The 27550-nt window shown below is 33.3% G+C and overlaps 1 protein-coding gene across 1 annotated transcript; it reads right to left on the reverse strand.

Annotated features, from left to right (window-relative positions):
• On the reverse strand, window positions 1–27550 carry LOC136968978 (AH receptor-interacting protein-like). Its single transcript, XM_067263051.1, has 6 exons — window positions 27440–27550; window positions 26868–27041; window positions 22190–22358; window positions 21932–22118; window positions 5979–6121; window positions 1–562 (listed from the first exon to the last, which is right to left on the reverse strand). Exons 1-6 carry the CDS (start codon window positions 27524–27526, stop codon window positions 357–359), a joined length of 966 nt encoding a protein of 321 aa, XP_067119152.1. The 5' UTR covers window positions 27527–27550; the 3' UTR covers window positions 1–356.

Raw genomic sequence — 27550 nt, forward strand, 5'->3', positions numbered from 1 at the left:
TATAAAATAAATATCATCATTTTATTTATTATGCAAGATACAATGCACATTTTAAACAATGGTGCAATTATTTGTAACGAAAATGACTAGTTACATTATATTATATATACAATTTATACAAAAGCGTAACAACAATAATACAAATAAAATTTTTCTAGTATTGTTTCTCATGTTTACAATATATATAAATGTAAAATGAGGCAAGTTCCTCACTTTGCAATTTTGACTTGTGAGTTAAAACATGAATATGGAAAAGTTTGCACCTTTCTGTCAAGAACTGGCTTATAAATATGACTTGCTAAACAACTGTTTATATATTGTTATTTACAATATACATAAATAAACAGGTACTTTGATCAGGAAAATATTTTACCACACAATTTCGCTTTGTCTTCTTGGTTTTTCTTCTTTTCGGCCTGATCCAGAAGTTTTAGTTCATTTTTAATGACGTTACTCAAGCTGGGATCCAGTTCCGCAACCCGCCGGAAGTCGGCGCGAGCTTCTTCTGGGTTCCATGCACCTACGTGAGCCTTGGCCCTCCTGAATAGTGCTTTAACATTATCTGTTGCAAATAAAATCAAATTTTATTAACTAAATGTTTAGAATATACACAAATCGTATGTTTAAAAACTTTAATAATACCCGTTTTTTTCCTTAAATTAGACTAAATTTAATTTTTCTTCACACTTTTCCAAACTTAAAGTTGGAGTGTGTCTTAAATTTAGAATGTTCAGAGCCACTTTACACTCTCAAAATCTTTTTTTTTAAAGAAAAATATGCAAATATAAAGCCAAATGTAAACAACTTAAAGGTGTTCCATTTTTAACATTGTCAGATTGTTCATTTAAATGGCTTAATAAGTTTTGGGTTGTGGTATCAATGTAAAAGAACTTTGTTCCCATTTGTGCTTGTTGTAATGGGATTATGTGAACTCCAAAAGGGAAAGAGAATCCCTGTCATTGCATAGAAATTTGTGGAGAGGTGGTTGAAGTTTGACAGTAAGTGTGTCCAATTTGAAAAGTAACAGGCCCTAAACACGGTATAGGCGGTTGTGCAAATATTAGCTTTTTGCTTTTGGTCATTGAAATGGTGGGCAGTAGATAGGAAGAGAGAACTGCAGACTAGATAGTTAATATACTTAAACTTGGGTGACCAACAACACCATTTTCCTTACTATAGAAAACAATTTTATTATAATATAAACATTTTTGGCCTTTTTAAGGATCATTCTTTGGGTTTTTGAACAAACATAACAAGTGTTCCAAATTATAATGTTCTATTGTTTAGAATAATGTTTTAAATTAAACCAAAAATATTCCTGTTATAATAAAATTGTTTGCTGGTAAAAGGAAGAAAGGAACAATACACTCAGCATTGCATACAGTGTAGCTACTGTGGAGCAGTTGATTAAAACTGCTGCAGGCACAGGCCAAGATAGAAAGAGCAAACTAAAAAGTTTTTGGATTCAATAACTAATCAATTAACTATTAGATTTGAATCTGTTTGACAATTATGTACAATTTTAAGTGCTTATCACCTGCATCTTGTTGCATCATTTGATAAAAATATTCCAGAAGAATCAGAATTGTAACAATCAGCATATCCCTCCCACATTTCGCCTAGCTTTGGAGCTTCACTGCTTCGATTTAAAATGTGTTTTTATACTTGGGTAAAAGAAATTACTTCGATACGCAAAGTTGCCGAACTACTTTTAAATCACGCCGCAGTCTCGAGTAGTTTCTCCGATATTATTGAGGCATGTCTCACTTTTTTTAACTTTACCGGTGATAACAGTGACAGCAGAACAAAGTTTTTCAAAACTAAAATTAATCAAAACTTATTTAAGAAGCAGCATGTGACAACATCGTATTAGCTCTTGCTACTATATCAATGAAAAAAACAATAGCTTGTCAACTTGATCTGCAGAAAGTGATTGACCTATTTGCAAATGAAAAAGCTATAAAACAACAATCTCAAAATTTTTTATGTATTATTATGCATTTGTTATAAAACTAAACTTGCATACATTTTGTCAATACAGTTTATATAATACTAGCAGGTAGGCCCGGCGTTGCTCGGGCAAAAGTAACGATAGCAAAGATTAAGATTATTACATTATAGTCACAAAAAAAGAGTAATTTCATCAACGAACTAAGTTTTTCTAAAGAAAGGTCGAATTTGAAAATCGAATGTTCTAATATTGTTCGATTTTCATCGAATGTTCTAAAGAAGAAAGGTCGAGAAAAACCGAACTAATCTGTTTAAATTTGAAAATCAAATATGTTCCAACATATTACTCTTTTTCTTTTTTCTTTTTTTTTTCAAGCGCCCGTAAATCTTGCATGTCGCTTTCTCTCGTTCTCCATTGTTACTTAACACTTTGGTACTTAAATCTGGTACCCTAACTATGTACCAGATTTCAACTTTCAACTCTTAACCGTTTGTGCTCTTAACATTTCCATTGTTACATAACACTTCCATTGTTGACTCTTAAATTCTTAACGCTTCCATTGTTACTTTGGTACTTAAATCTGGTACCTTAACTATGTACCAAATTTCAACTTTCAAATCTTAACCATTTGTGCTCTTAACATATCCATTGTTATGTAACACTTCCATTGTTGACTCTTCCATTCTTAACGCTTCCATTGTTACTTAACATTTCCATTGTTGATGGAAGTGTTAAGACTTAATCCCGTCCCTCCCCCCGTGGGAAGGAATTTCAAAAAATCCCTTCTTAGTGTGCGTTCTTGTGACGTACCCTAACTGTGTACCAAATTTCAACTTTCAACTTCTAACCGTTTGGGCTCTGCGCTGATGATTATTATTATTATTATCATCATTATCATCAACTCGTCTCGATTATATATATAGATGTAGTAAATATTATTAGGTACTCTATACTTAAAGAATTATATTTTGTTTTATTACTATATTTATATTTATTAAGTTGAATATCTTATTGTTGAAATGCCTCGAATCTCAAATGAATTGTTATTAAGTAAGGTTTTTAATCAAATTAATTAGATATATGTTTTTAAATTAAATGTTCAAAATTTTGTGAGAGCTCTTCTGAGGAACAAGGAGGTGCAATGATTCTACTTGCTCCGGGACACTGAATATATAGCTATGCCACTGGATAAATGGTATGTCCTTCTTATAAGAATTGATAAACGTGCATTTACATATCACATGGAAGCTGGTGTAATATATGGGGGTAAATTAGACTTAGGGTGTAGAATGTGATTCTGTGTATGGCTAGATCAAAAATGTGATTTTTCTTTCTTGCTCTTTCTCAATTGAGAATGCAGTCTGCAGTTCTCTCTTCCAACCCACAACCCTTCAGTTCAATGACAAAAACAAAAAGCTAGTATACCACACTTAGGGCCTGTTACTTTGCAAATTGCATGTGCTTGGAAAAAGCATAAAATCACACTTACTATCAAACCTTAACCACCACTCCAAAAAATTCTATGCAATAACATGGATTCTTTTTCCCATTTGGAGTTCACATAATCCCATTACAGCAAGCACAAACAGGAGCAAAGGTCTTTTACATAGATACCATAACCAGAAAGTTATTAAGCCATTTAACGCGTTCAGCCCTTAGCCCGAGATATCTCGGGCAAGTTGTATAGCGTTACAAAAAATGGGGTCCTTTAGGACCCCTAAAAAAATTTTTTTTTTTTTTGATTTTTCGGATGTTTTCTAAGTCTCCAAATTTTTTGAAAAATTTTTACCCGCGCGAAAAAATTTTATTGCGAGTTTAATTAACCTTTAATGACACGCAATTAACGCTTAATGGTTTTTTTATGGGATTTTTTTATAAAACTTTATTCATCTTTCTAAAGTTCTAGTGCGTCGATTTTACTTCGGTAAAGTTATTTAAAGCTATTTTCTGATGTCAAAAACAGCATCCAATAGTTTTTTAATTTTTTTAATTAATAGATTTTATTATATATACGTTTAATTAAGTCGGGGGGTCGGAAATTTCAATTAAAATCGTAATTTTAAAAAAATATTTAGAAATATACCGCCATCTAGTATTCACCCTACTTTTTACCCTTCTCCTCCCGAGAGTTTCATGAGAATGTCCCGCGAAAGACGACACCAGCTGTTCTCAAGGTCATCCAGCTGTGTAAACAATGACACATCGGTGTCAAGTTTCGCGCTAAGGCGAGACAAAGGAAATTATACTTTGAAGCTTTTTCTTCAAAATTAACACATTTCTATAATTTTTTTTTCGTTTTTATGTTTAACTACATTAAAATTAAAAAGTATTTAATTCGCCGGAGTCCCAAGGAGTTAAATGAACAATGGGACAATGATAAAAATAGCACACATCCACTAAATTTGCAAAAAAATGTATCAGATAGTAATTTTACACCATTATAAGCCCTAACTTCCATTCTTAAGTAATGTTTGGATTGTAGAACCCTGTTGGTCTGAGAGTCATTACATATATCTTTGTTAAAACACCACAATTCTTCCGCTCTCAACTCCTGATACACGGGCAACAGTTCACAAAAACTTGAAACCTTAATTATTACTTTCTTATTAACTTTTTATACTAAAATGTTTATCTTTGTTTTAGCCATATTTTGAAATATTAAAAGTAATTCTGTGTATTCAATTCGTCAAGTAAATAAGTTTAATGCCGAAACACAATCTGTTTCCTTCGTAACTTATACTTGGCGTAATGTCAATTTATATAAATTTTTTCAATCGTCAGTACAAAAACAATACAATTTCTATGTTTAATTATGTATCAATGTTAAACTGCATTATATTAAATGCTGGAGTGTACCCAGCTGGATACCCAGGCTTTCGTGATTGTACGATATCGCAAATGACTGTGAATATACAACTTTCCTAAGCCAATAAGGGCATTAGGCTGTTTTCTTTTCAAATCATTTAACAGTAACAAACCAAAATCCTTTATCTTCCTCAAAGTCTTGCAACAGCAAAAAGTAAATTTTGAAATTTTGTATTAGTTCAAGTTTTCAGTTTTAGTCCATCTATTTTTAAGTGAATATTCCAAAAATCTTCTCCAAATTATGTGTAATTAGAAACTTTGCACTGTTTGTTGTCAGACACAATATATTCTTTTGCAAAGATGTCACAGGACAAATCATAATTGGAAACTAAAAGGAAATAGGACTCGGTATGTATGACAGCATATTATTTGTTCCTTACTGGCAATAACACATTATGAAACTTTATTTATGCAAAAGCAATCATAGAAAAGCCTGAAGTAGTATTATCAAAAATATGTGTATTGACTTTCAATTTGACTGTGTACAAAAGAAAACTACAATTGAAAAAAATCTCAATGCATGACGTAACATATATTAGAACAGAGCAGACGAATGATGATTTTCACACTGAAACATGTGAAAATGATCACTTGTATAGATTACAAAACTAAAACTGTGCTGTAACTTATATAAGTGTGGTAGGCATGAAGCGGGATAATGTCGTATAATGTGCAAAATGTGATCGTTTGTAACAAATCTTCAAATAGTAACTACTACAGGTATGCACTGCTTAACGAGATTCCATAAGACCATAACAGAGCTGGTTGTAGCCACCGGTATCTTTTCTTTGTTCATAAATACATATCATTGTGTTACATGTGGCCTACATGAGTAGTATACCGTATAAGGTTGTTTAAATACATTCTATGATACTTGCTTAGTAATGACATCACATAACAATGTATTTCTATCATTAAGCAGCACACGTATAAGAAATATAACTCATTGTGTATGGTGTTATTACATATTTTTCTTTTCTTTCGAGCGCTTTCGTAACGCCATACACAGTGAGTTATATTTCCTATATATAGTAAACTTGGCGTGAGCAACATACTAGTCTTTATTAAGCAGCACATACCTGTAGTAGAAAAAATATGTAATTTAATCCATACACTTAGATTAACCTAGCCTAATGAATAAATTTTATTAAAATGTAATTACCTTCTTCTTTCTTTAGAACAGTAGTAGTATGTTCAATAACAGGATAATAATCCTTTTCCACAAGTTTACATTGGGAAAAATTCAGTAGAAGAGGGATTTTTAACTTCTCTAACTCTAACCATTCCTCTTCGCCTGGTTTCTCCCTGAAAAATAATGTAAAATTTATATTAATATAACACATGAATGTATATTTTTCACACTGACATCATACTAATTTTTCATTAATTAGCTTCGGTTAATTATAAATCTATCAAGACTATGAATCCACAGTGCCCCAAAAATACGGATAAGTTTTAAATTTTGAGCAATAGTTCGTAACATAAATTAATGGAATTGTTTTAATATAAAATGGAACTGCTTAACGACTTCAAAAATGCAATTAGATTTTGATTTAATTTAAATTATGTAATATTTTTATAACCAGATCAATTGATGTAAAATAAAGAGGACCAATGAGGGATATGTCCAAAATGCATAATCTCCAGAACTAATAAAGCCTGTACTAACTTTGTTTTCTCTCAAGCAACCTTATGCTTACTTCTAATAATTAAAAAGAGAAGAGGAAGCAATCGACTGCAAGGATTTTGTGTTTGGATTGCAAACTCTGTTATAAAGACTAAAAAATAACAGTAGACATTCTATTCACAACACTGCACCTGTTGTATCTGCATCTTTTTTATGATGTCGAAAGTGTGTTACGTCGGAAGTACAGATATTAATTTTGATTTGTTTATGAATTAATAGGAGGTGTATTCTTAAAAGAGGGGCCAAATGGTTATAAAAGTTTATTTGCAATGGTAGTCGGGATTGTGGTTGTGCAGGAGCATCGACTGGTATTCTAAGCTTCTACCGGTCGTACTTTCGTCAGTTTGCTGTTGGGTGTTTTTGTGTTATTGTGCATAATGATGGCTTTGAAAATAAACACTCTTACCAGTTGTGAAATATGTGGTGACTACATAGCAAAACGAAGAGTTAAATACATTTGTAGCTAATAACTAGACAGCAGATTTTAGGCAAATGCCTATTTTTTCCCTTAGCGTATACGCAGCTAAGATTTTGTATTAACACTTTTCGTGAACATTTAGACCGAAATAACAGTATTTTATAATTCCAAAAAATGCCTATTTTGATGTTACTGCCTATTTTTGCCTAAAACACAAAGTTTAATTCATTTTCATACTTTTAAAAAGTTTTTATTAATTTTTCATTTCATTTTCTGCAAAGGTTTACCTTTGATTCTTAAATTAAATTATTAATTAACAGGCTGCACTGCTTACATTCCACGGCAGTTACAATCTTACGAATCCTCCCTCCAAAATACCCTCCGAAAACGGCAATTAGCCACACCTCGTCTTTTGTCACCAAGTCATAAAATCCCAACTTCCGCTAGAATAACAGCCTGGCAGTCTACTGCAGAGCAGTTTTATTTTTGTGTTTGAAGTATTCACTTGTTAATAAAATTGTAGTGAAAACGTTGAAAGTTAAAATATCTAAAGCCTCATTAGTTCAACAATGGCTTCAAGAATTCCCCCACTGATGGAAAGGTTATTCTGTGCCAAGTCTGTAATAAAGGTCAACAAACAAAATTATCTTCATAAATGAAAATATTACTGCAAATTACATATTTTATATACCGTATAATGTTAATACAGTAGAGCATCGATTATCCGACTTATCGGTTAACCGACCGCGTTCTAGTCAGCAAATTCAAATGTTCGCTAGTGATGTGGCGCTACAATATTTGGTTATGTCTTGGCTACTTTAATATTATTTTTGTTAAATTTTTGCATGTTTTAGCTGGCAGCACTGGCTTGACCACGAAAGGGAGGCTAGTATTTAAACCAGGCCTAATACACTATACTAATAATGTATTTTTTCATACTTTTCGGTTATCCGACCAACCCCAATGAAGTTAGATAACAATGTTCTACTGTATATATAAAATATAAAGTAGTTTAAAAGCAATCAATAATAACCAATAATAAAATATAATATTTTTTATAAGTGTCCAGTGAAAAGAAATGCCACCTCATGCAACAAGCTCTGCATAAATCAAATGTTGAAGAAAAATATAAAATGATACAGATGCTTTTGACACAAACTTCATGACTTCATTAATAAAAAATGGGTTTAGTGCTGATTTGTGTCATTCTATTATAGCAGCAAATTGTGAGACCGCGGATTTTAGCAGAAAAATTTGTGTAAATGAAAGAAAACTTTCATTTTTTTGTTCAAGAATTTTGTAAACAATCACCGATAGAAAATAATTCCTCGCAGAGAAACGGAGCAGAGGTCTCCAGTAACTATCAACAGTTAGGTGGGAAAGTTGACACTTAGCTGTCAAGAATTTGCAAGTCATCGTCAACAACCCACCGCTTCCCACACTAACACTATAAAAGCTCGCGCCACCGGAAACTTAGGGCGCTCGCATAGAAAGTCATTATCGTACTTGTGTCCGTCTCCATGCCCAGGAACGAAGTCCCGTCGAAGAAGACCTACGGCAACTCTTCCACATCGTCGGCGACCGCCATACATCGAATTACATCGTCCAATCTCACACCAAGAGGTAAAATACCTCTTGGTGTGAGATTGTTAGGACCTTTGTAAACTCTCTCTTCCACAATGGCAATAGGCTTAGCTCATAGCCACCTGTTTGTTTAGAACTTGTTCAGCTTTATATCTACTTGCATATGACTGCATAGTATTGTAAAATAGTTGTATTCGCCTTGTATGTTATTCTAGTTATCCAATAAATGTTTTATTTGTTAACCTGTCTCCTGTCAATCCAAAACGCCTGTCGACTTACCGACGCACCTCCCCACTCACTTTTTGCCCTCCTAGCCATCCTGAAACGACAACGAGATCGGGTTTTGCCAACCCGTGCAGTGTAAGTGGTCAGCAAGGATAAACCCCTAACCCTCTGCTTATCTCACAAAATATTCCATTTAAAATTTTTGAAAAATTCATTTCAGAAATTTCTTGGAAAAGTACTGTCACCAGAAAATCCCTTCGGAGTCGACACTTCAAAAAAATTATGTGCAACCTGCATACAAAGATTTTATTTCCGGGATAAAAGACCATCTTAAGGACTCTTACTTGTGGTTTTCTGTTGATAAAACAATGGACAGTCTTGGACACTATGTTGCCAACTCGGTTGTTGAACAGGTCGATCCCGACGGACCCTTCAGAGCTCTCCTGATCTACACCAAACAGTTGACTAAAACTAACCATGAAACAGTGGCTCATTTTATGAAAAATGGACTGAAGATGATTAATCCTGATGAAGACAAAGTTCTTGTAGCCATAACAAATGCTGCTTCACACAGGGCTCCTGCCATACTTAAAGTCTCTTTCCATGCTCTTGTCCATGTGACATGCTTAGCCCATGATCTCAATCAAGTAGCAGAGCAAATCAAGAGTAGAATATAAGAAGATGAATAAACTCGTCTCCTCTGTCAAGAAAATGTTCATTAAAGCCCCGTCAAGAGTGCAAGCTTTACGGCAGATGCTCCAGATGTTGCTTTACCTGCAGAACCTCTCACTCATTAGGAAACTTGGCTGAAGGCTGTTAACTACTACAGTGGACATTTCTTCAATATCAAAAACTTCTGATCATCTTAGCAGACGATTCAGTTTGTGTAACTAAAGCCTAGAAAATTTTCAATGACATTTATGTTCAGAATGACTTAGTGTACATCAAGTCTCATTTCAGATTCATTGCAGATACTATCACTGTAGCAAGAAATGTATATATGAACAAATTAAACTCATCAACAGAGCAAAGCAGAAATTTTGTGACGTACCAGGCACTTTTGCAGAAAAAATGAGTAAGAAGTTGGATGTAGTGTTTCAAAAAAATACTGGATTAAAGTGCTTGTTTGTTGTGGCTGATATTTTGGCAGGAAAGAAGAGCAAAACTGAAAGTGAATTCCAAGTTCATCTTCTTCCAAGGTTGAAATATTGTCTGTTATCTTCAGTAGATGTGGAAGATTCTTTCTCAGCATATAAATTAATTCTCAATAACAAACATTGCAACTTTTCTATTAAAAATTTGGAAAAAGTGCTTGTAGACTGTTACATTACTATTTAATTAAAGAATGCAAATTTCAATTTTGCTTGTTTGGTCTTTATCTAATGTAGAGAGTTTTCCTCTCAAATGCTCCTAGTTCTAAACTGTTCCGTAAAATCCACTTCTTGTTGTATGTGAATAAAATGTATCAGAGAATGTTGATTGATTCTCCAAATTTCTCGCTCATGTGCATGAGAGTCACCTTGTGTCTAGCCCACTGGGGCCCCATTTCTTGATTTGCCCATTAATGTTGAGAAAAGAAACTATATAGTTCTATATACAATGGTAATAGAAAATGCATGTTGAAAAGTTAGTTGTTACATTAATTAAATTGGTACATTTCTGCATCTGCTCCCAATTTGACAGGCACCATGCAGTCTAACAAAGCCAGCTTGTTAGAAGTCATGCCATTAACGACATCTGTAATTCTTGTGTGCAGAACTCTTGCATTCGACACTTTTGTATCATATGCATGACTCTCTAAGTGTCTGCAAAGAAGAAAGTTCAAAGAGATGACGTCCAGCAATCGGGCAAATTGAGAAACGGGATCCCAGCAATCGGGCAAATTGAGAAATGGGATCCCGGCAATCTAGACCGTGCAGCGGCAATGGATCTTCTGAGAGGAAGTGTGAAACTTGGAATATCGAGTAACATTCTTCAACATATTTTATGCACATATCCGAACAAATGGATTTTACAGAACAGTTTAAAAGTACGGATATTTAATGGAAATGTCCTGCATAATATGCGATGATTTCAACCTACCAAATATCGCCCAGACTTGTCACACCTAGCCAAATATTTCTTTTTAATAGCATCTATTATTTTCATAACCTTAATTGATACACTGACTTTCCTACAAGTAAAAATAATCTTCTCGTTGTAGCTTTCTACAAAGAATATAATATTAACACACACCCTATACACGGTTTTCTATCTGATCTATCTGCTACTGGAATAAAATTAAATATTTCTGTTAGTTATCGTCACTTACCAACTCGATGTATTTCCCTACCGCAACAAAGTAAATTTAATAATAGTGACGTATCCTTATATTTTTGTTCTACAGACAGATCGTTTTTAACAGATACAGAATTTTCAATAGCTAAGAATATAGATATTTACCAAATCTCTAAGTATACAATAAACAAATGTTAAAAATTTATGATAATTAATATAAATAAAAAAAGTAGTCAGACTTATTGGAAGCGTTATCGAGATCCGTAGTGGGCCCAGATAAGTAAGATGATGATAAAGTGTGTTGATAAAGTACTTGTAGGAGTAGGAGTTCTCAATGTAGCTTTTGAGAAGAATCTTGTTAGTGTCATCTGCTTTGTAAGTTTCCTTTTTTCTTCATAATTTTTACAACAGCATTGTAAGAGTTCATTCATTTGCCATTCTACTGTTGTGAACCATTGAACATTTAGACATGCACCTTTTAGTTCCATTCAATTTTGAGAAAACACTTGCTAGTGATAGTGATTTTCATTTATACTTTTATACTTTCCTCTTCCTACTGCTGCTACGCTTCCAACTGTTACTCTTTCTTCAATTCTTGCTGCGTTCTCCAGACAAAATCATGCTCTTTTTTTGTCAACATCTCATACTATAAGGTACATAATAATGTACATACTTATAAATGAAATATATACTCTCGGATATTGCAAATTCTTTGTGTAGTAAACATTGATCGACTTCGGGAACAAGTCTAAGACTACAAAGGCCTATTCCCTAGACTCGGATCGAGAAAAAGGATTCCCCGCATCAGAGAGCTGGTCATTAGTCTGAGTGGTCGTTAAGTGTGGTGTAGCCGTATTGTATGTACAACTTCAAGAAAAAATTATTGGCACACCATAAAATTTTCATGTTTAATAGACAAACAAACATAAATACTTTTCTAAAACTTGTATAATGTGAATTACTACATATTCTGTTCCCATATATATATTTATATTTTAAAGTAAGTAAAACAGTGAAACCAATTTTGGGACGAGACTGCGTCCAGGAAAGTGCAAAAAACACATGCGCAAATTTCGCACTCGCGCCCGTTTGTAGAAACAGTCTCAGCATTTAATATTTTCTTTTGATCTGGTTCTTGGTCCGACTACCTAAAAGTCTGGTTTATTAAATGAAGGTTCAAATGACAATCATCGTGGTAACCACGAGTTCGTCCTCGCTTTGCTCCTCGAGCAGATACCTATGGTCCCAATAAATACAGTTTTCAATAAACAAAGTATTATGGAAAATTATGCAAAAAACTTCTTGGCACAGTACTGATTTTTCCATTTTATTTCTGTAAAAATGGAACAGTGCAATTATTTGCATAAATAACGGAAAAAAAAGATTGCCGAAAGGTAGTCCATAATTTTACGTCTCTTAGTTTGACGTGACTCTGAAAAATTGTAAGTGGTCTAATTACATTATAAATTGTGTCTTTGAACAATTTAAATGTGGCATATCCTTGGGAAATATTGTTGAAAGACTTTGAATGCCCAAGTCATCTGTCAGAAATATTGTTAATAAAGTTGAAATCAGATTGGAAAGTAGAAAATAAGTTTAATGTTACCTATGGTAGCGGACTCGGCAACAGGGAAATTTTAGAGGGCGACGGGGAAATTCTAGACTGCAATGGGGAAATTTTTTCCCCCTACATTCAAGATGGCGACGGGAAATTTGTCGGGATTTCGTTATCAATTAATGAAATCCGTAGAGAGCGCTTTGATCCACAGAATCGCGATTGATCAGAAGTATGCAAATTTTTTCCCCGAGAGTGGAGTAGGCGTGTTGTCGTGCAAAAAGATTTTCTTGACTTTTTGTTACTTTTGGAATTTTTCTATTATAACGTAATTAATAATAATTTTAATTTACATTGTGAATTTAAGCGCTTGGAATAAATTTATTGACAAATTTGATAAGCGAATTCTGCAATTTTGGGAATAGATATTTCACAAGTTTGTCACGTCGAGTTGCGATTTGAAGTCGGATGAATTTTGGAAATAGTGTACTGGGCGACGTTTTTATCAGTTAATCGAAGCAGATTCTTCCGAATTAGGATTAGACGAAAGAATTGATGTCGGACCAAAATTTGACGTAAAACTGGGCCTCCAACACACCGAGGAAGTTTGCCAGAAATGTGGCCAAACATGCAAATCGAGTTATCGCAGTGACCGGAAATCATGCGTGATGCGTCGCCGAAAATGCTGGCGGAATAGTTCGGCTCTCGAAGGAACGTTCAAAGGGAAATGTGCCAATATGTCATGGGCGAATCTTTTGACATTCGTACGGCACTATCTTGGTTTAGAGTGCACGACGAGTATTTCGGCAGTTTCCTCGGGTGTTTCTAAAAAGGCAGGCATACACTGATCGAATACATCCCGGTCACGGAAAAATACCTAGTTGGAAAGAACCAGAGACTATTCCGGCAGCTCCCGCACCTAATGTCAGCAAGAAAGACAAAAAAGCAAAAGAAAACACAAGACAAAGGTGAAAAAAAAAGAGAGAAAAGTGTTAAAACGAAAGGGGGAAAAAAGAGCATCGTCACGTACCGGAGAGTCTAGTTCCGTCGACGGAAAACGTGGAAAAATGGGAAAAGCTCAGAAACAAAATAAGTTATCCTATTTTTTTTAATTTGTATTTTTTAGAATTGTAATCGTGGAACGTAGGGTAGAACTAATCTTCCTTTCGCCGTCTAAATGTAAGGTAGAAAGAAAAATTCCCCGTCGCGACGTGTAATGTAGGGGTGGGGAAAAAAATCCCGGTCGCAGTCTAGATTGTAGGGTAGAAAAATTTCCCCGTCGCCAAGTTTGCTACCATAGGTAACATTAACCGAAAATAAGATGTTAAGAGGAAAAAAGAGAGAAAATAAATTGGGCACAGGACAGAGTGATCCATAAGTTGAGAAATTATCTTTTTATATACATTCTAAAGAATCTGAGAAACTCAAAATTGAAGACCTGTAAAATCTGATTGAAAATGTTATTTTTTCAATAAGTTTATAGCTGGATTTATTAAGGTTTAGTTTATTGGTTTACTTTTGCAATCACATTATTTAGTCCTACAAAAGTAAGTTTGAACCATTTAAACACATCGGTACCAAAAAAACTTTGGGGAAAAAAAACAGGAGAAACATTTAATCAAATATGTACATGACCAACTGTGTAAGGAGGAAGTGGTTCGGCAATGGTGCACGGTCATACGAGCAGCAAAAGAATCGGACACCTGGCATTTATCAATGACACCATGAACAAAGAAGAGTACTTACAAATATTGTGTGAAATCTTTTTACTTTGGTCAGTAAATTAGGACTAGAACAAACCTTTGTCTTCTAGCACAACAACAATCCGACGTATACAGCTAAAGTAGTGAAAGAATAGTCAAAATCTCGAGACATTATCACCTTAAATTTGCTTTGTGACCGAATCTAAATTCTTGTGAACATCCATGGAGAAAAATAAAAAGAACTGGCCGAGAGACATCTGAAAAGCAAAGACGAGACGAAACAGACAATACAAATGTGTGAAAAACTAGGTACGAGTATGCCTCACTGTAACAGAGTGGTTACCGTTTATAACACCTTTGTCGATCATATGAGAATCTCGGTCCTGCAGAGCACCACACAGGTTATGTGCTACATAAAAGAAATAATGGTTTTCCAGTTTATGTACAAGCAATTCTAGTTTCATACAATATATGAGGAAATAGACACACCAATACAATAGTACACAAACAATCATAAGAAGGCATGTTACAGTTGAAGTTTACAGTTGATACACATGCAAATTTAGATTGACATACAAAGAAAAGTGAGAATTTCAGTTTGTATTTACAGGGCAGTCAAGAGTTCAGTTACATGCAGGGACAAGGAGCAGTTGTTAAACAAAAAGTACTAAAAAGTTTCAATATGACAAAATCATACGTTTAACGACAAAGTTTTTCGCTGTGCCAATAATTTTTTCAGTAATTTTGGATGATATTTTGTTTGTTGTTTATTTTGAAGGTTGTATTTGTTTTAAAATAGAAATAAATATATTTATAAATATAGTATATGGCTTGTAGTATAAGTTTTACAAGGTTTAAAAGGTTTTGAACTGTACTTTTTTCATAGGAGAGCTTCCATAATCTTATTCTCGTCGACGTAAATGAGACCACAACCACGTAATTTGCCTCGATAAAATTGCATCCAGATTTTATGTTCAAAATTTACAATCATAATCTTCCTTTTGCCAATCCAGTTAATAACATAGGTATTAAAGTCGACGATAAACTCATCCATAAACATCTTATCGATAAAATAATAAAAAATTTGGCAATAGGTAGAATACTGTGAGGAAACTGTAAATATATTTCAATTTTTATTGTTACTTTTATAAATTTTATAAGCATCATCATCAAACCTGATCAAATTTTAATTGAGTGTTTCTTCATTGTTAATATGAAGGTGTCTTATTTTGCTCATTGGACATTAGCGTGTGCTCATTATATAATGAATAAGTATTGTCTGGCTAAAGACCATTCCTGACTTCGTTAACTTCTCAACTATTTTGCCTGCAGTGCTATGGAGTTTTATCCATTTCCAAATGAAAGAAAAATGTTCGTGTTCTACATTAATGTTCCGATAAAGAAGTGCGAGAAAGATTCGGATACTGGACGGCTGCATCTGTCAAATGTTTTTGGGGTACAGTATTGAATTTATTATGGTTCTTTGTAAAGTTGACAAGTAGGAGGTCTTTTCTTTACTTACAAGCACTTTTGATGTAACATAAACCATGTTCAGATTCCTTTATCTGATTAAATTAACCATGTTATGTACGATTTAAATTAAAATAACATATAACGTTAAGAAAGATATCGCCAAAGATGAAAATCACCGAATTGGCCATTAATTTATATCGACGACAACTTGAGATATTTATTAACTATTACGTATTTTCAATCTGCACCAGTTTCGTTAGACTGGAAAATACTAATTTTTTGGTCTTCTTTATGGCCCTATTCAAACACGTCCATCTGACTTTATTTGGTATCTTTTCGTTGCCCAGCGGTAGGTGAATGCAAAATATTGTCATCGGGAACACTCCATTTCTCTTATATGTGGGCAAGAAATCCAGTCTTTCTCGTGCCTTAGTTAGGCTCACTACTATCTTCCGATAACAAGTAGTCGTCATCACTACCGCCAGGCAATGAAAAGATACTGAATAAAGTCAGGTAGATGTGTTTGAATAGGGCCATAAAAAAAACCAAAAAATTAGTATTAACTATTACATTCTTCATAACAATAAGATGAATTCTTGTTTCTGCATAATGTGTGCATAGAAGGTTAGTAATTTTGAAAAAATGCTATTTTGTGTGTGAATTATATACATATAATCAACATTATACTGCTCTTCAGAGTTGTTAGGAATTTAAGAGAAATGTAAATGATTTCATTTGTATATAAAAATTACTTTACACTGATTTTTGATCATTTCAAAATTAAAAATTATTACATATCTGCATACCACACCAGATAATGATAAAATAAGACTCTCTACAACCAATAACCAGCGTGAAGTACGGCTAAGTAATAAATAGCAAATGTTTTCTTAAGAATTTTGACACTGTCCAGTGAGACATCACAACCTACATGATTATAATGTGTTGAGACTGCATAGCTGGAATAATTATATTTGATGGCTCTTAAATGTTCTTTGATTCTAATTTTAATGTTCTGCCGGTTTCACCCACATGTTTCGGTTGGTAGTTATATGATGCTCGCATCGTTTATGCTCTGATCACATTAAGTGAATTTGTGGGTCCTTCTTCGTGTTTAAACTGTTTCTTATAATTCTCAACTGTAACTGTTTGATTCACACAAGTCTCTCTCCCAATTTGTCTTCCATCTCACCAAATACTCTCATTGATTTAACAATTCATCCACTTTATTTCGCTATTATTCCTATAAGTATGTCCTCATTTAAAAACCTTAAAATATGTCTCCAAAATGTCAGGTCAGTCAAAAATAAATGTCTGTTCCAGCCATAATTCTTAATGATTTTTATGACCTCTTTATTCTAACAGAAAGTCGGTTAACCTCGTATTCTGACGACATATATAATTTCAACCAAAAAGTATTTTTTCCAACCCGCCTTAACAATTTCTTAGACCTTGCTTTTACTCTTAATTGTTCCCTGTCAGCTTTCTCAGTACATGGTTTAAAATCTGATAACGAAGCCATAAGCTTTGACATTCAAATTATTCCAGTCAAACACCAGACTGGGCATCACATAAATATCCCAATTTGGTCATCATTCAATCAGAAAAAAGCCTCAAATTTTCTCTGCTCAATCGATTGGACCTCCTGGAATCCCCCCTCTCCTGTCAGAAATTATCAGATACAATTTATGATATATTTAAAGCCACAATCAATCAGTTTCTACTTTTGAAAAATTGACATTTCTTCTTACAAATGGCTCCCACTTCACCTCAAGAAACTACATAATGTTATTAGAAAACAATGGTTTAAATGGAAACTAAACAAAAACCCTCATGATTTCTATATACAGAGTCTTACAATAACACTTTTATCACAAACATCACACCGCCTTCCTAGACTACTTCAATAGAATCTTGTGTGTTTTTTCCTCCGACCTGTTGTTGTTTCATCCCAAAGTTATCTAAAAACTTACACACAATATTCTCCACTTCCAGATTATAACATTTACAATATTTACAACAGGGGTCCCCAACCTTTTTGTACCTAAGAGCACATTCTAGAATACCGGCCGGACGGCGGGCACCATTTATTTTTTCAAGGTGAATTTATACTTGGACATAGTTAATAATACATACATATAATGTACAGAAAACATTTAATTCCAAAAATGTACGAGATAAAACGTAATAAAACCTACACAAGACTATTAACAATAATTTTTACAAAACAAGTAATTACTAAACAATGCATACAAAATCTACAGAGTATAAAAATTCTTTATAAAAAATATAAATCTGAAAGTAAATGTGATTTTTGGCATTGCATTTCATTGGCCATTGCTTCGTAATTAGGAGAGTATGATGATATTCTTGCTCGTAAACAATCGTCAAGGTGTTCATCTGTAAGTCGTGATCTGTACTTTGATTTTATGATATTCAGAACGGACCGGTTTATTTCATTTCAGGTATGAGAAATTTGGTTGATGAAGATTTGGCGGAGGGGAAAAAGAGATCGGTCGCATTTCGCTTTGTGCTTTTATCTGTGTTGGACGCTATTTCTACTTTTGAGTGGTTAATCATTAAAAATGAAAAAAACTTTTACATAGCATTTTATTGAAAACCGAAATATTTTTATTTTTATCGTGGTAGCACAGCGGCGGGCACACGTGAAACGATCGGCGGGCATAGGGTTGGGGACCACTGATTTACAATAATATAAAGGCTAGATACTTCCAACTCTTACCTACGTCCCTAATCAATGGTTAATCTCTTACAGACCAATCACTATCCTACCAACTATGTTAAAATTATTTGAAATATGTTTATGCCAATAAATATATACCCCTATATAATGTCAAAACTTTCAACATTTCAACACTGGCATTCGTAATTATTCTACCACCACTAATCTCGAAACAACATACACAATTCATTGATTCTGTTGAAACCGTGTTGTAATTTGTGTTATGGTATACTGGCACAATGAAGTGACTTTCATTCAACACTTGGCTAGTTTTCCATTCTTGATAAAAGATGGAAAAATAGCCAAGTGTCAAATGAAAGTCACTTCATCGTGCCAGTATACCATAACATACACAATATTACAAAAACGATGCCATTTATATTGTATATCTTGGCATTTCTCAGGCTTTACACTCAGTCCTTTCCAATCTGCTTCTTAAAACCCTTATCGACAAATTCGACATAAATCTAGTCTTTTGCCGTTGGCTAAATGATTATTACTTATCGAGAATGTGTAAAATTCGCATCGGAAATTTTGAATTTCCAAACTTTTCCCATTTCCGATATTCCTCGAGGTTCCGTATTAAGTACGTTTTTCTTCTCTGCTTATATAGATAAACTCTTTGATAGCTTGTCTTCCAAAATAATTGCTTACACAGACAATATTAAGATTTTAAACAACGACCCACTGTCTTTACAAGTAGATATAAATTTAATATGCTGTGCCTTTGCCAGTCACAAGTTAAACATTAACGTTCATAAAACTTTTATCGTGTGTTAATTTGTAACCCTTCCCTCTCCTCGCTTCACATTAATCTCCATAAAATAAATTATGTTAAATCCTAGTGTAATCTCAGCGTTATATGTGATGATAAACTAACTTTTTATGATCATATTTATAAGATCGTAAATCTCTCTCCATTAGACGTGGCATTTTGTGGCATTTTTGTAAAAATATTTCCTCCAAATCTATTTTAAGGGCTATTTTCTTTGCAAACTTTCAGTCCATCATTGATTACTGCCTCCCTGTCTGATCGATGACTGCTCCATCTTTATTCTTTAAAGTTAATACAGAATTAAACGAGGTTTACTCGCTTCCGTATAAATTCAGTAACCTATCCTACACTAATAACCCTGAAGTAACCAGAATTCATCTTAAATATCAGATCTTACTAACCACCTAAAATATTTTGATCGTTTACTTTGTTATAAATATTTTAATGGAACAATCTACAATTACTGGTTCTGTCTACATATCCCTACAGTTAGAATATGTAATAATTCTTGTCTATTTACCCCTTTTACCATCTAACAATATCCCATAGATCACTTTTTTATTGTATATCCAATCAGATGAGTCTGGTTGGACATCTCTTGTATGGTGGTTTCTATTATAAAAACAAATTTAAACACATTTTATCTTTTATTTCCGATTGTTATTTATCTGTTATATTTTAAATGTCTTTTAGCTTGTGTTTTTCTTTTTATTTTGTCGGGATTTGTTATCTCGGAGGTGGAAATCATTTGTCTTAAGACTTTTCCATTTGCTTTTAAAAAAAAGATATAAACTATGTTATTGTTTAGCATTGTTATTTTCTTTATTTTTAATTAATATTGGAGCAAAAACAATGTTAGATGGTGTCATTAATTTTTGTATATTCTCAAATAAATTAAGGATGTAAGCTAATTTTCTGTATATTATCTGGGTTTGTGTTATTTGTTTATTTGTGTTTTTACATATTTAACCATCTGTTAATTATTTTGTTGGAATAATCATTCATCTGAAAAATATCGTTTATTTCTTTTGTTTTGTTATTTGATGATGTTGCCTATTTTAATTACGCATAGCTCTGCAAGCGTTGGACTATGCATAAAGATACCATCTGATTGGTCAAAAAATTCACCATTACAAATAAAATAATTATTGACTATAATAAATTCTACTAACTGAATTATCCAATTGTCACACACTATAATTTTAAGTGTATTAATTATAAATTATATGTGAACTGATATATACATGTCTTTGATATGCAGGCTCAACATCACATATCATTTGTCATGGTATATTTTTTAAGGCTATTAATGAATTGGTGAGTATTTATAATACCAGTAAGGAAATTATTAAATTGCTTTACTTTAATTTTAAGATAGTTTTCTAAACTGTAAAATACATAAAACCTTATATCCATTAATGCTCCGTATACTTCAATGGCTCTGTGGGTTTTGATTCTAATGTTGAGCCTAGATATTCTTAAATTGTATGATTAATTTTACACTTACCTATAATATTTTTAAGTTTATTTCTTAATTGTTCTTTATTATTTATTTATTTATTTTACATATACATGTAAATGTCATTGGACAAAAGATTTCCACCCCCCAAATAATAGTTAAACTGCAGATTAAGATTATACAGCAAATAAAAAAATAACAGTATAAGTAATTAATAAAAGTAATTAATCTATAGGTATGTTGCATAACATGTATTCTGAGTTTAAACATTTATTAAAAATTTTTGGACAAAAGTAGGTAATGAGCAACTTAATTGGTTTCATAATAATTTTTCTCCTAATTTTTCTTTCTATTTACGGTAAGGTAATTAAATTTTTCATTGTGTGTTCCTGTACGATTTGTCCTCTCTCAAACAATCTTATGCTTACTCCTAGCATAAAACCCTAGCTATAAACCAGATCAAGGTACAAGGATATGAACAGATGTGTGATCAACTTGGATAATCTCCCAAGGGGGATGCTTCCCACAAGAACTTTGTATGGAAAACTGACTGCTATTTAGATGTTAGACACAATAAAACCCAGAAAATTCACATATCACCACCCTGTTGATTAGATGCAAATCAGCAACTGACTACTGATGTTTGGTAGTGTTCAGTTTTCACAGCATTCTGTTATATTTGTATTATTTCACTGTTGTACTCGTGTATACCTTGTCCTTCACATTTGTCGCGATCTTCAATATCTGCAATCTTACCCTGTTTTTGTATGTTATCCTATAGTTTATTTTATGTAATCACTTTGCTTTTGTTAACAACTTAATTGTCGTGCCACCCATTTGTATATATTTTGTATTATTCTCATGTATGTTTTTCGATGTTTTGCATACTGTTTATTGTTATATGTGATGCAGGCGCCCGAGTTCTCATCTTTATGCTGACCCACTTTCATCTCCTAATCTTCTTACCTTTCCCTCTTCCTTAATCTCCTTTTTCCTCCTGGTCATACCTCTGAGTGATGCCAGGGGTCCCCCTCTTTCAACTAATGTAATGTAATGGTGTTTGGTGGTTGTATCCAATCGGCCACCGATGAGTGGAAATTACAGACTGAAGGCATCACAACTGAGTGGAATATTCATAAAAATACACTACTCAGTCATATGCAGTGTTTTCTATACTAAGTTACATGTACCATAAACTTTTAAGAAATAAATTTACCTCAACAAGAGTTGTTCTAGACGATTTAATGCTTCTGCATATTTTTCAGAAGCCTCCTTATATTTCTTCTGTCTGTAAAATTTGTTTCCCTGTTCTTGAAGTAAAGGTACGGACTGAAGTTTCTCCTCAGGATCCATGGCCCACGATTCCTTTTCATAATCACCTGGTGCATTGACGCTGATTAACTCTGTCATTACAATAAAAAAGTTAAGGTTTAAATTGATTCCACTTACGTTACGTATCGTCAATATGTTTTACCGAAGATAAACGACAAATCCGTCGGCTTTTTCATTATGTCATCAAGATCGGGATGTCCGAGCCCTTCCTTCATTCCGGTAAATCCACAACAGTGAGAACCGGTGTCGCCTTTCCACACACCTGCAAACTGCCTGTAACTCTTCGAGACCAGAGGATAAGCATCTACAAACTAAAAAAGAACATCACTATAAACAATACAAAATAACACATACTGTATTTTACGGACTATAAGACGCACCTGAATTTTGGAGGCAATTTTTCGAAGAAAAAAGTGCGTCTTATAGTCCGTAAAATACGGTACTTTATCATTCAAAGACATTTTCTAATTAAATTTAAATTTAATTAGAAAATTAAATTTATTTAATTTTCTAATTAAAATGTTTCCAATTATTAATTTCCAATTAAAATGTTTTATTAACAATTAAAAATATCTATTTATAGTATAACCTTTTCTTAACTAATATAAAAATAGCATTATTGACTAGTTCCGAAACCATGTCTTTTAATTATTCTTTACTTCGCAACTGGGTGCATAGGTAGACACTGGACATCTTTAACACCATTCTTTATTCAGGAATATCTTAAAAACCGATATATGTTTCAGGCATATGCCCCTCGTGTCGGCTACATAATAGAATGTGAACATGTATTTTCCATATTACAAAACTTTTTTATAATGGTAAATTACAATGTATCTTTTTCTTCAAGACATTTAGTAAAGAGGTGCTAACTAATACACATCCTTTTTTAAAATACATATATTTACAGTTAAAATTTTCCGACAGCGCATTGAATAACACTTAGCCTTCACTGGTGATGTTGGTTTTCACCAGGTTAAAAAAAAAACAAAAAAAAAAAAAATAGGTACAATATAAAATTTACTCTTTCTACATTAATAATGCAATTATTTATTGTCCAATGATCATAAAAGACTGAATTTACTCTTCTACATTTTAAATCAGTGATGTGTTCTTTAAGTCTTACTCCTACTTTCCTTTTTTTCTCTCCTATGTAATTTTTGGGTTTTCACAAACACAGGTAACTCCCCCTATAACACAGCACTTCTATAGCACAGATTCACTCTAACACTGTTCGAGAATTGAGTAAAACCCTCATACAACATGAAATGTAATAAAAACTACTAAAAGCAAACTTTATCTAATTTGAAATTAGGGAAATCCCCATACAACAGTTCAATAAACACAATAAAGCTTTTAAGTGCAAAAGATACCTCATTTGACATTTTTCCTTCGAGCACGTACGTACTATCAGATTTTCCTGCATAACTTTCGTCAACTATTAATACTTCAGTACAGTATGTAAATTTTCTTTTCCCCTCCTTCTGTCGATACACATGGTCCTTCTCGAAACTTGTTTCAGTGTTGCCAGATCTCGACGCTTCTGCTTTTGGTGTTGTTTAATTTATATTAATATGTATTGCTTCTTAAGAAAATTTTAATAACGATATTTATCTTCATTATGAAAATATAATAGCATGATTTTTAATTTTTGGAACCTAACCCCCCTTTTCATACTAGTTCTTTGTTTCGTATAACACGGATTTGCAAAGATGGCAATTTTCTGGAACATAACTCCCGTGTTATACGGGGTTACCTGTATATGGTATGGAATAAACTACATTTGTTGTGCTATATATATCTTTTATCTTATTACCTTGTTCAAGTTTTATTTTTTGTATTCTCTTCTGCAATTTTTTGTAGGTTGAAGCTAGTTTTATATTTACTTTGTTAAAATGTTCATTTATTTCTTCAAAAAAACCTTTGATATAAGAGAAAGCTACATATTTTATAGTTATGTACTCCAAGACCATGTCTTCCTTTTATTCTTTTTTATCTTCACGACTAGGTGCATTAATAGACACAAGGCATTTTTACATCATCTTTATTCTGGATCTTCTATAGGCCGATACGCGTTTCGGGCAAATGCTCTTCATCTGTCAACTGCACAATAAGACACATTATAAATTTCTTACATTACGATGTTTTATCATGACAAGTTGCGACATACCATGACTTGCGAGATTTTCCTCGAGTGGTGTTGACACGTATACATTCCGTTTAGAACTCACTCCAACCTATGAAAAATTACAGGAAAGAATACAAAAGGTCAAATGTGAACCAAATGACAAGATAGCAGAGATATATAGCATGGAAAATGCAGTCTATTTGATACCGTGTACCTGCAAGAACCCTAAAAACTACATAGGTGAAACCAAAAGAAAAGTAGAAACATGCCTAAAGGAACACATCACAGATTAAAGTATAGAAGGATAAATTCAGCTTTCTATGAACATTGTACAATAAATAATTGTAATATAAACAAAGAAGAAATGAAAATCCTACACAAAGAAACCAATTGGTATAAATGGAAATTCAAAGAAACTTATGAAATAATGAAAAGTCAAGGCAATAACATCAATAAAAGTACGAGTGTTAAAATCCATGATAATTGGTGAAAATTATTGTAATAATGTCTATAATATTAATGACGACAACAATTATGATAATAATGATAGTAATAATTAAAATGTTTTATTAACAATTAAAAATATCGATTTATAGTATAACCTTTTCTTAACGAAATGTTAATATGCCAACGAGATTAAAAAAGATTCCACTAACACAGACGTCAAGAGAATATGCTGGTTGATGTTCGACATTAATCCATGAAGCCTCCACTGTAATAGTAATTTAAAACTGCAGATATATTTTAAACTGCAATGGTATTTTAACAATTTTACCTGTAAATACGTAATTTTTTAAACGGAATGTGTACATGTCAACACCACCCGAGGAAAATCCCACAAGTCATGGTATGTCGTAACATGTCATGATAAAACATCGTAATGTAAGAAATTTATAATGTGTCTTATTGTGCAGTTGACAGATGAAGAGCCTTTGCCCAAAACACATATCAACCTATAGAATATCCAGAGTAAAGATGATGTAAAAATGCCTTGTGTCTATTAATGCACCTAGTCGTGAATATAAAAAAGTACATATTTTATGTTGGCGTCTGTTTAGTTGTTTGTTCTGTTAATGTTTATCATTAATTCTACTATCACATTTTTGTATTATTCTATTAAGGTAATCATTAAACTTAAATTTCTCTTTTAATTCTGTTATATACTTATTTTTATCCTGCTTTGTACTTGTTTTATTTATAATTTTTTTATTTTCCATACTAAATACAATGTTTACTTGCATATAAAACGATCTCGCATATAGAACTTGGTGTGATCAAATAAAGAAAATTAGATTTATTAATACAATTCTAATTTTATTTCATTTAATCACAAATAAAATATTATCAAATGCTTGTATTAAGGCCAAACAACTATGTTTTCTTGACTCTATCACCTTTTGTCTACTTGGACTCACCCTCTAAAGCATTGTTACAACTCTTCTCTTTCTCACTCTCACTCTACAAAGCATCATCCTTTGATCCGTCAAGTGAATTTGAAATGCAGTATTTCCTGAATGATTTTACTATCAGCTCTTGAGGAATGTTTTCCATGCACTTGATACCCACGTAGCAAAACCGAAAGATTATAATGTGCATGACAGGAAAAAGTTTATTTTTAATAATTCAGAATGTACAAATATTCATTAAAAATACCAATTTAACAAATGTGAAATAACTACATTTATAATCATTGCTATGTGACTTGCTATTTTCAGACAATCTCTTAGAAAGCAACATTCTTCTTGACTTCGATAGTACCCTGCTATAATGGCAGCATATGTTATAATTTATAACTTAAATAAGTTATAATTCAAATACTCCACTATATATACCTAAATAGGTGCCAGTTTCTCACATAAAAGTCCTCTCGAGAGGCATCCCCCTAGTCAGATGGCCCATGTAATCGTAACTAAAAAAACCAAACTTTTATGAAGCTACCGAGCAACGCCGCAACCACTGCCACAAACTTACGGTTCTTCTTGACTTATCACACGCATGCATCTGCCCGAAGTAACAATGTAGCCTCGCATCGAAGTAGCAGCTAATGCTGTAAGCGATACATTGAATGCCGCTAGAGGTAATCAAAACATCACAAAAACTCCTAACGACACACACAATAAAATAAAAATCCTAAATATAATTTGGTAAGAGTCAAGCTCCGTATGAGGGGTTTCACACTCTCCAGAATCATAGACTCCTAGACAAGCAAAAAAGTCAAAGGAACCATACTGGTACATGCAACCCTTTGCAAGAAATTCATCTCCAAAAATCAGTTTTTAACACATATCAATATACTGCCTATTCTCCACACTCTGCCTTGTCAACGCTCACTTACACTAATCTCAACCGACTCTTCATGCGTAGTCGTGCACTTCGGTGGAAGCTATCACTTGCACCAAAGGGTCTGAGTGGGAGTGAGCCCACAATCCCTAAAATTATATACCATCGAGTACTCCACGAACAACAAAGCAGGCCACTCAAAGTCAGCAGTCATAGTTGAACACAATAGTGGCGGAGCAAGGCAACTGACAATCTCGTGCGACCCAATTTAGGGAGTCTGTATTTCACGAGGGGTCACTGGTAGAGGTACGGTTCCTTCGACTTTTTTGCTCTTATGGATATACTACAGCTCCAATATGATCTCAACCCCATCATTCGGAACTGGAACCGGGCCCATAATTTAAAATCTTACATTTTTCTCGATGTCAAACTGTGCTATTTCTCCAATTCTCATGCTCTTCAGACATTCTTCCCATATTGGCATCTTGAACTGCTTACCAAATATCAGTTCCATCGGCTTCTTTAGACATTTGCTGTCATCAATGACGGTTCCATCGGGTTTTGAAGTTTTAAAATGAAACGTCGCCTACAAAAATAACATTCGATCAGTAAACATATTCATTCGGTTAATGTTACCTTAGATGGCCAAGATGGCGGATGGTCTCTAATTCCAGCAAGGAAACAGTGGGACACACGTTCTAACCTAACCTAACCTAACTTATTCTAATAGTTTGGTTGCTAATAATTATGGTAATTTATTAGAGTAGGTTAGAACGTGCGTCCCACTGTTTCCTTGCTGGAATTAGAGACGAGCCGCCATCTTGGCTACCTAAGGTAACATTAACATTCATTCAAATTCTTCACAGCTTAACTCTGCTTGTGAGTGAGTGAAGGATAACGTAACCCTTCGCTTCAACTTTTCATAAAATTGCGCGCGCAATTTACCAGTCAAATGATAAAAAAGGATAAAATTGACTTTCGTACCTTCGAACCGTTGTAAAAATCTGGCAAATGTTTGCCCGGAGATAATACAATTTTATTTACTCCGGCAGCGCTCTTACTATCTGCCATTTTGTTTTTCGGCGCCACCTGGAA

Source organism: Centruroides vittatus, unplaced genomic scaffold (assembly GCF_030686945.1).
Source record: "Centruroides vittatus isolate TY-2023 unplaced genomic scaffold, ASM3068694v2 contig_166, whole genome shotgun sequence".
Taxonomy (NCBI): Eukaryota; Metazoa; Arthropoda; class Arachnida; order Scorpiones; family Buthidae; genus Centruroides; species Centruroides vittatus.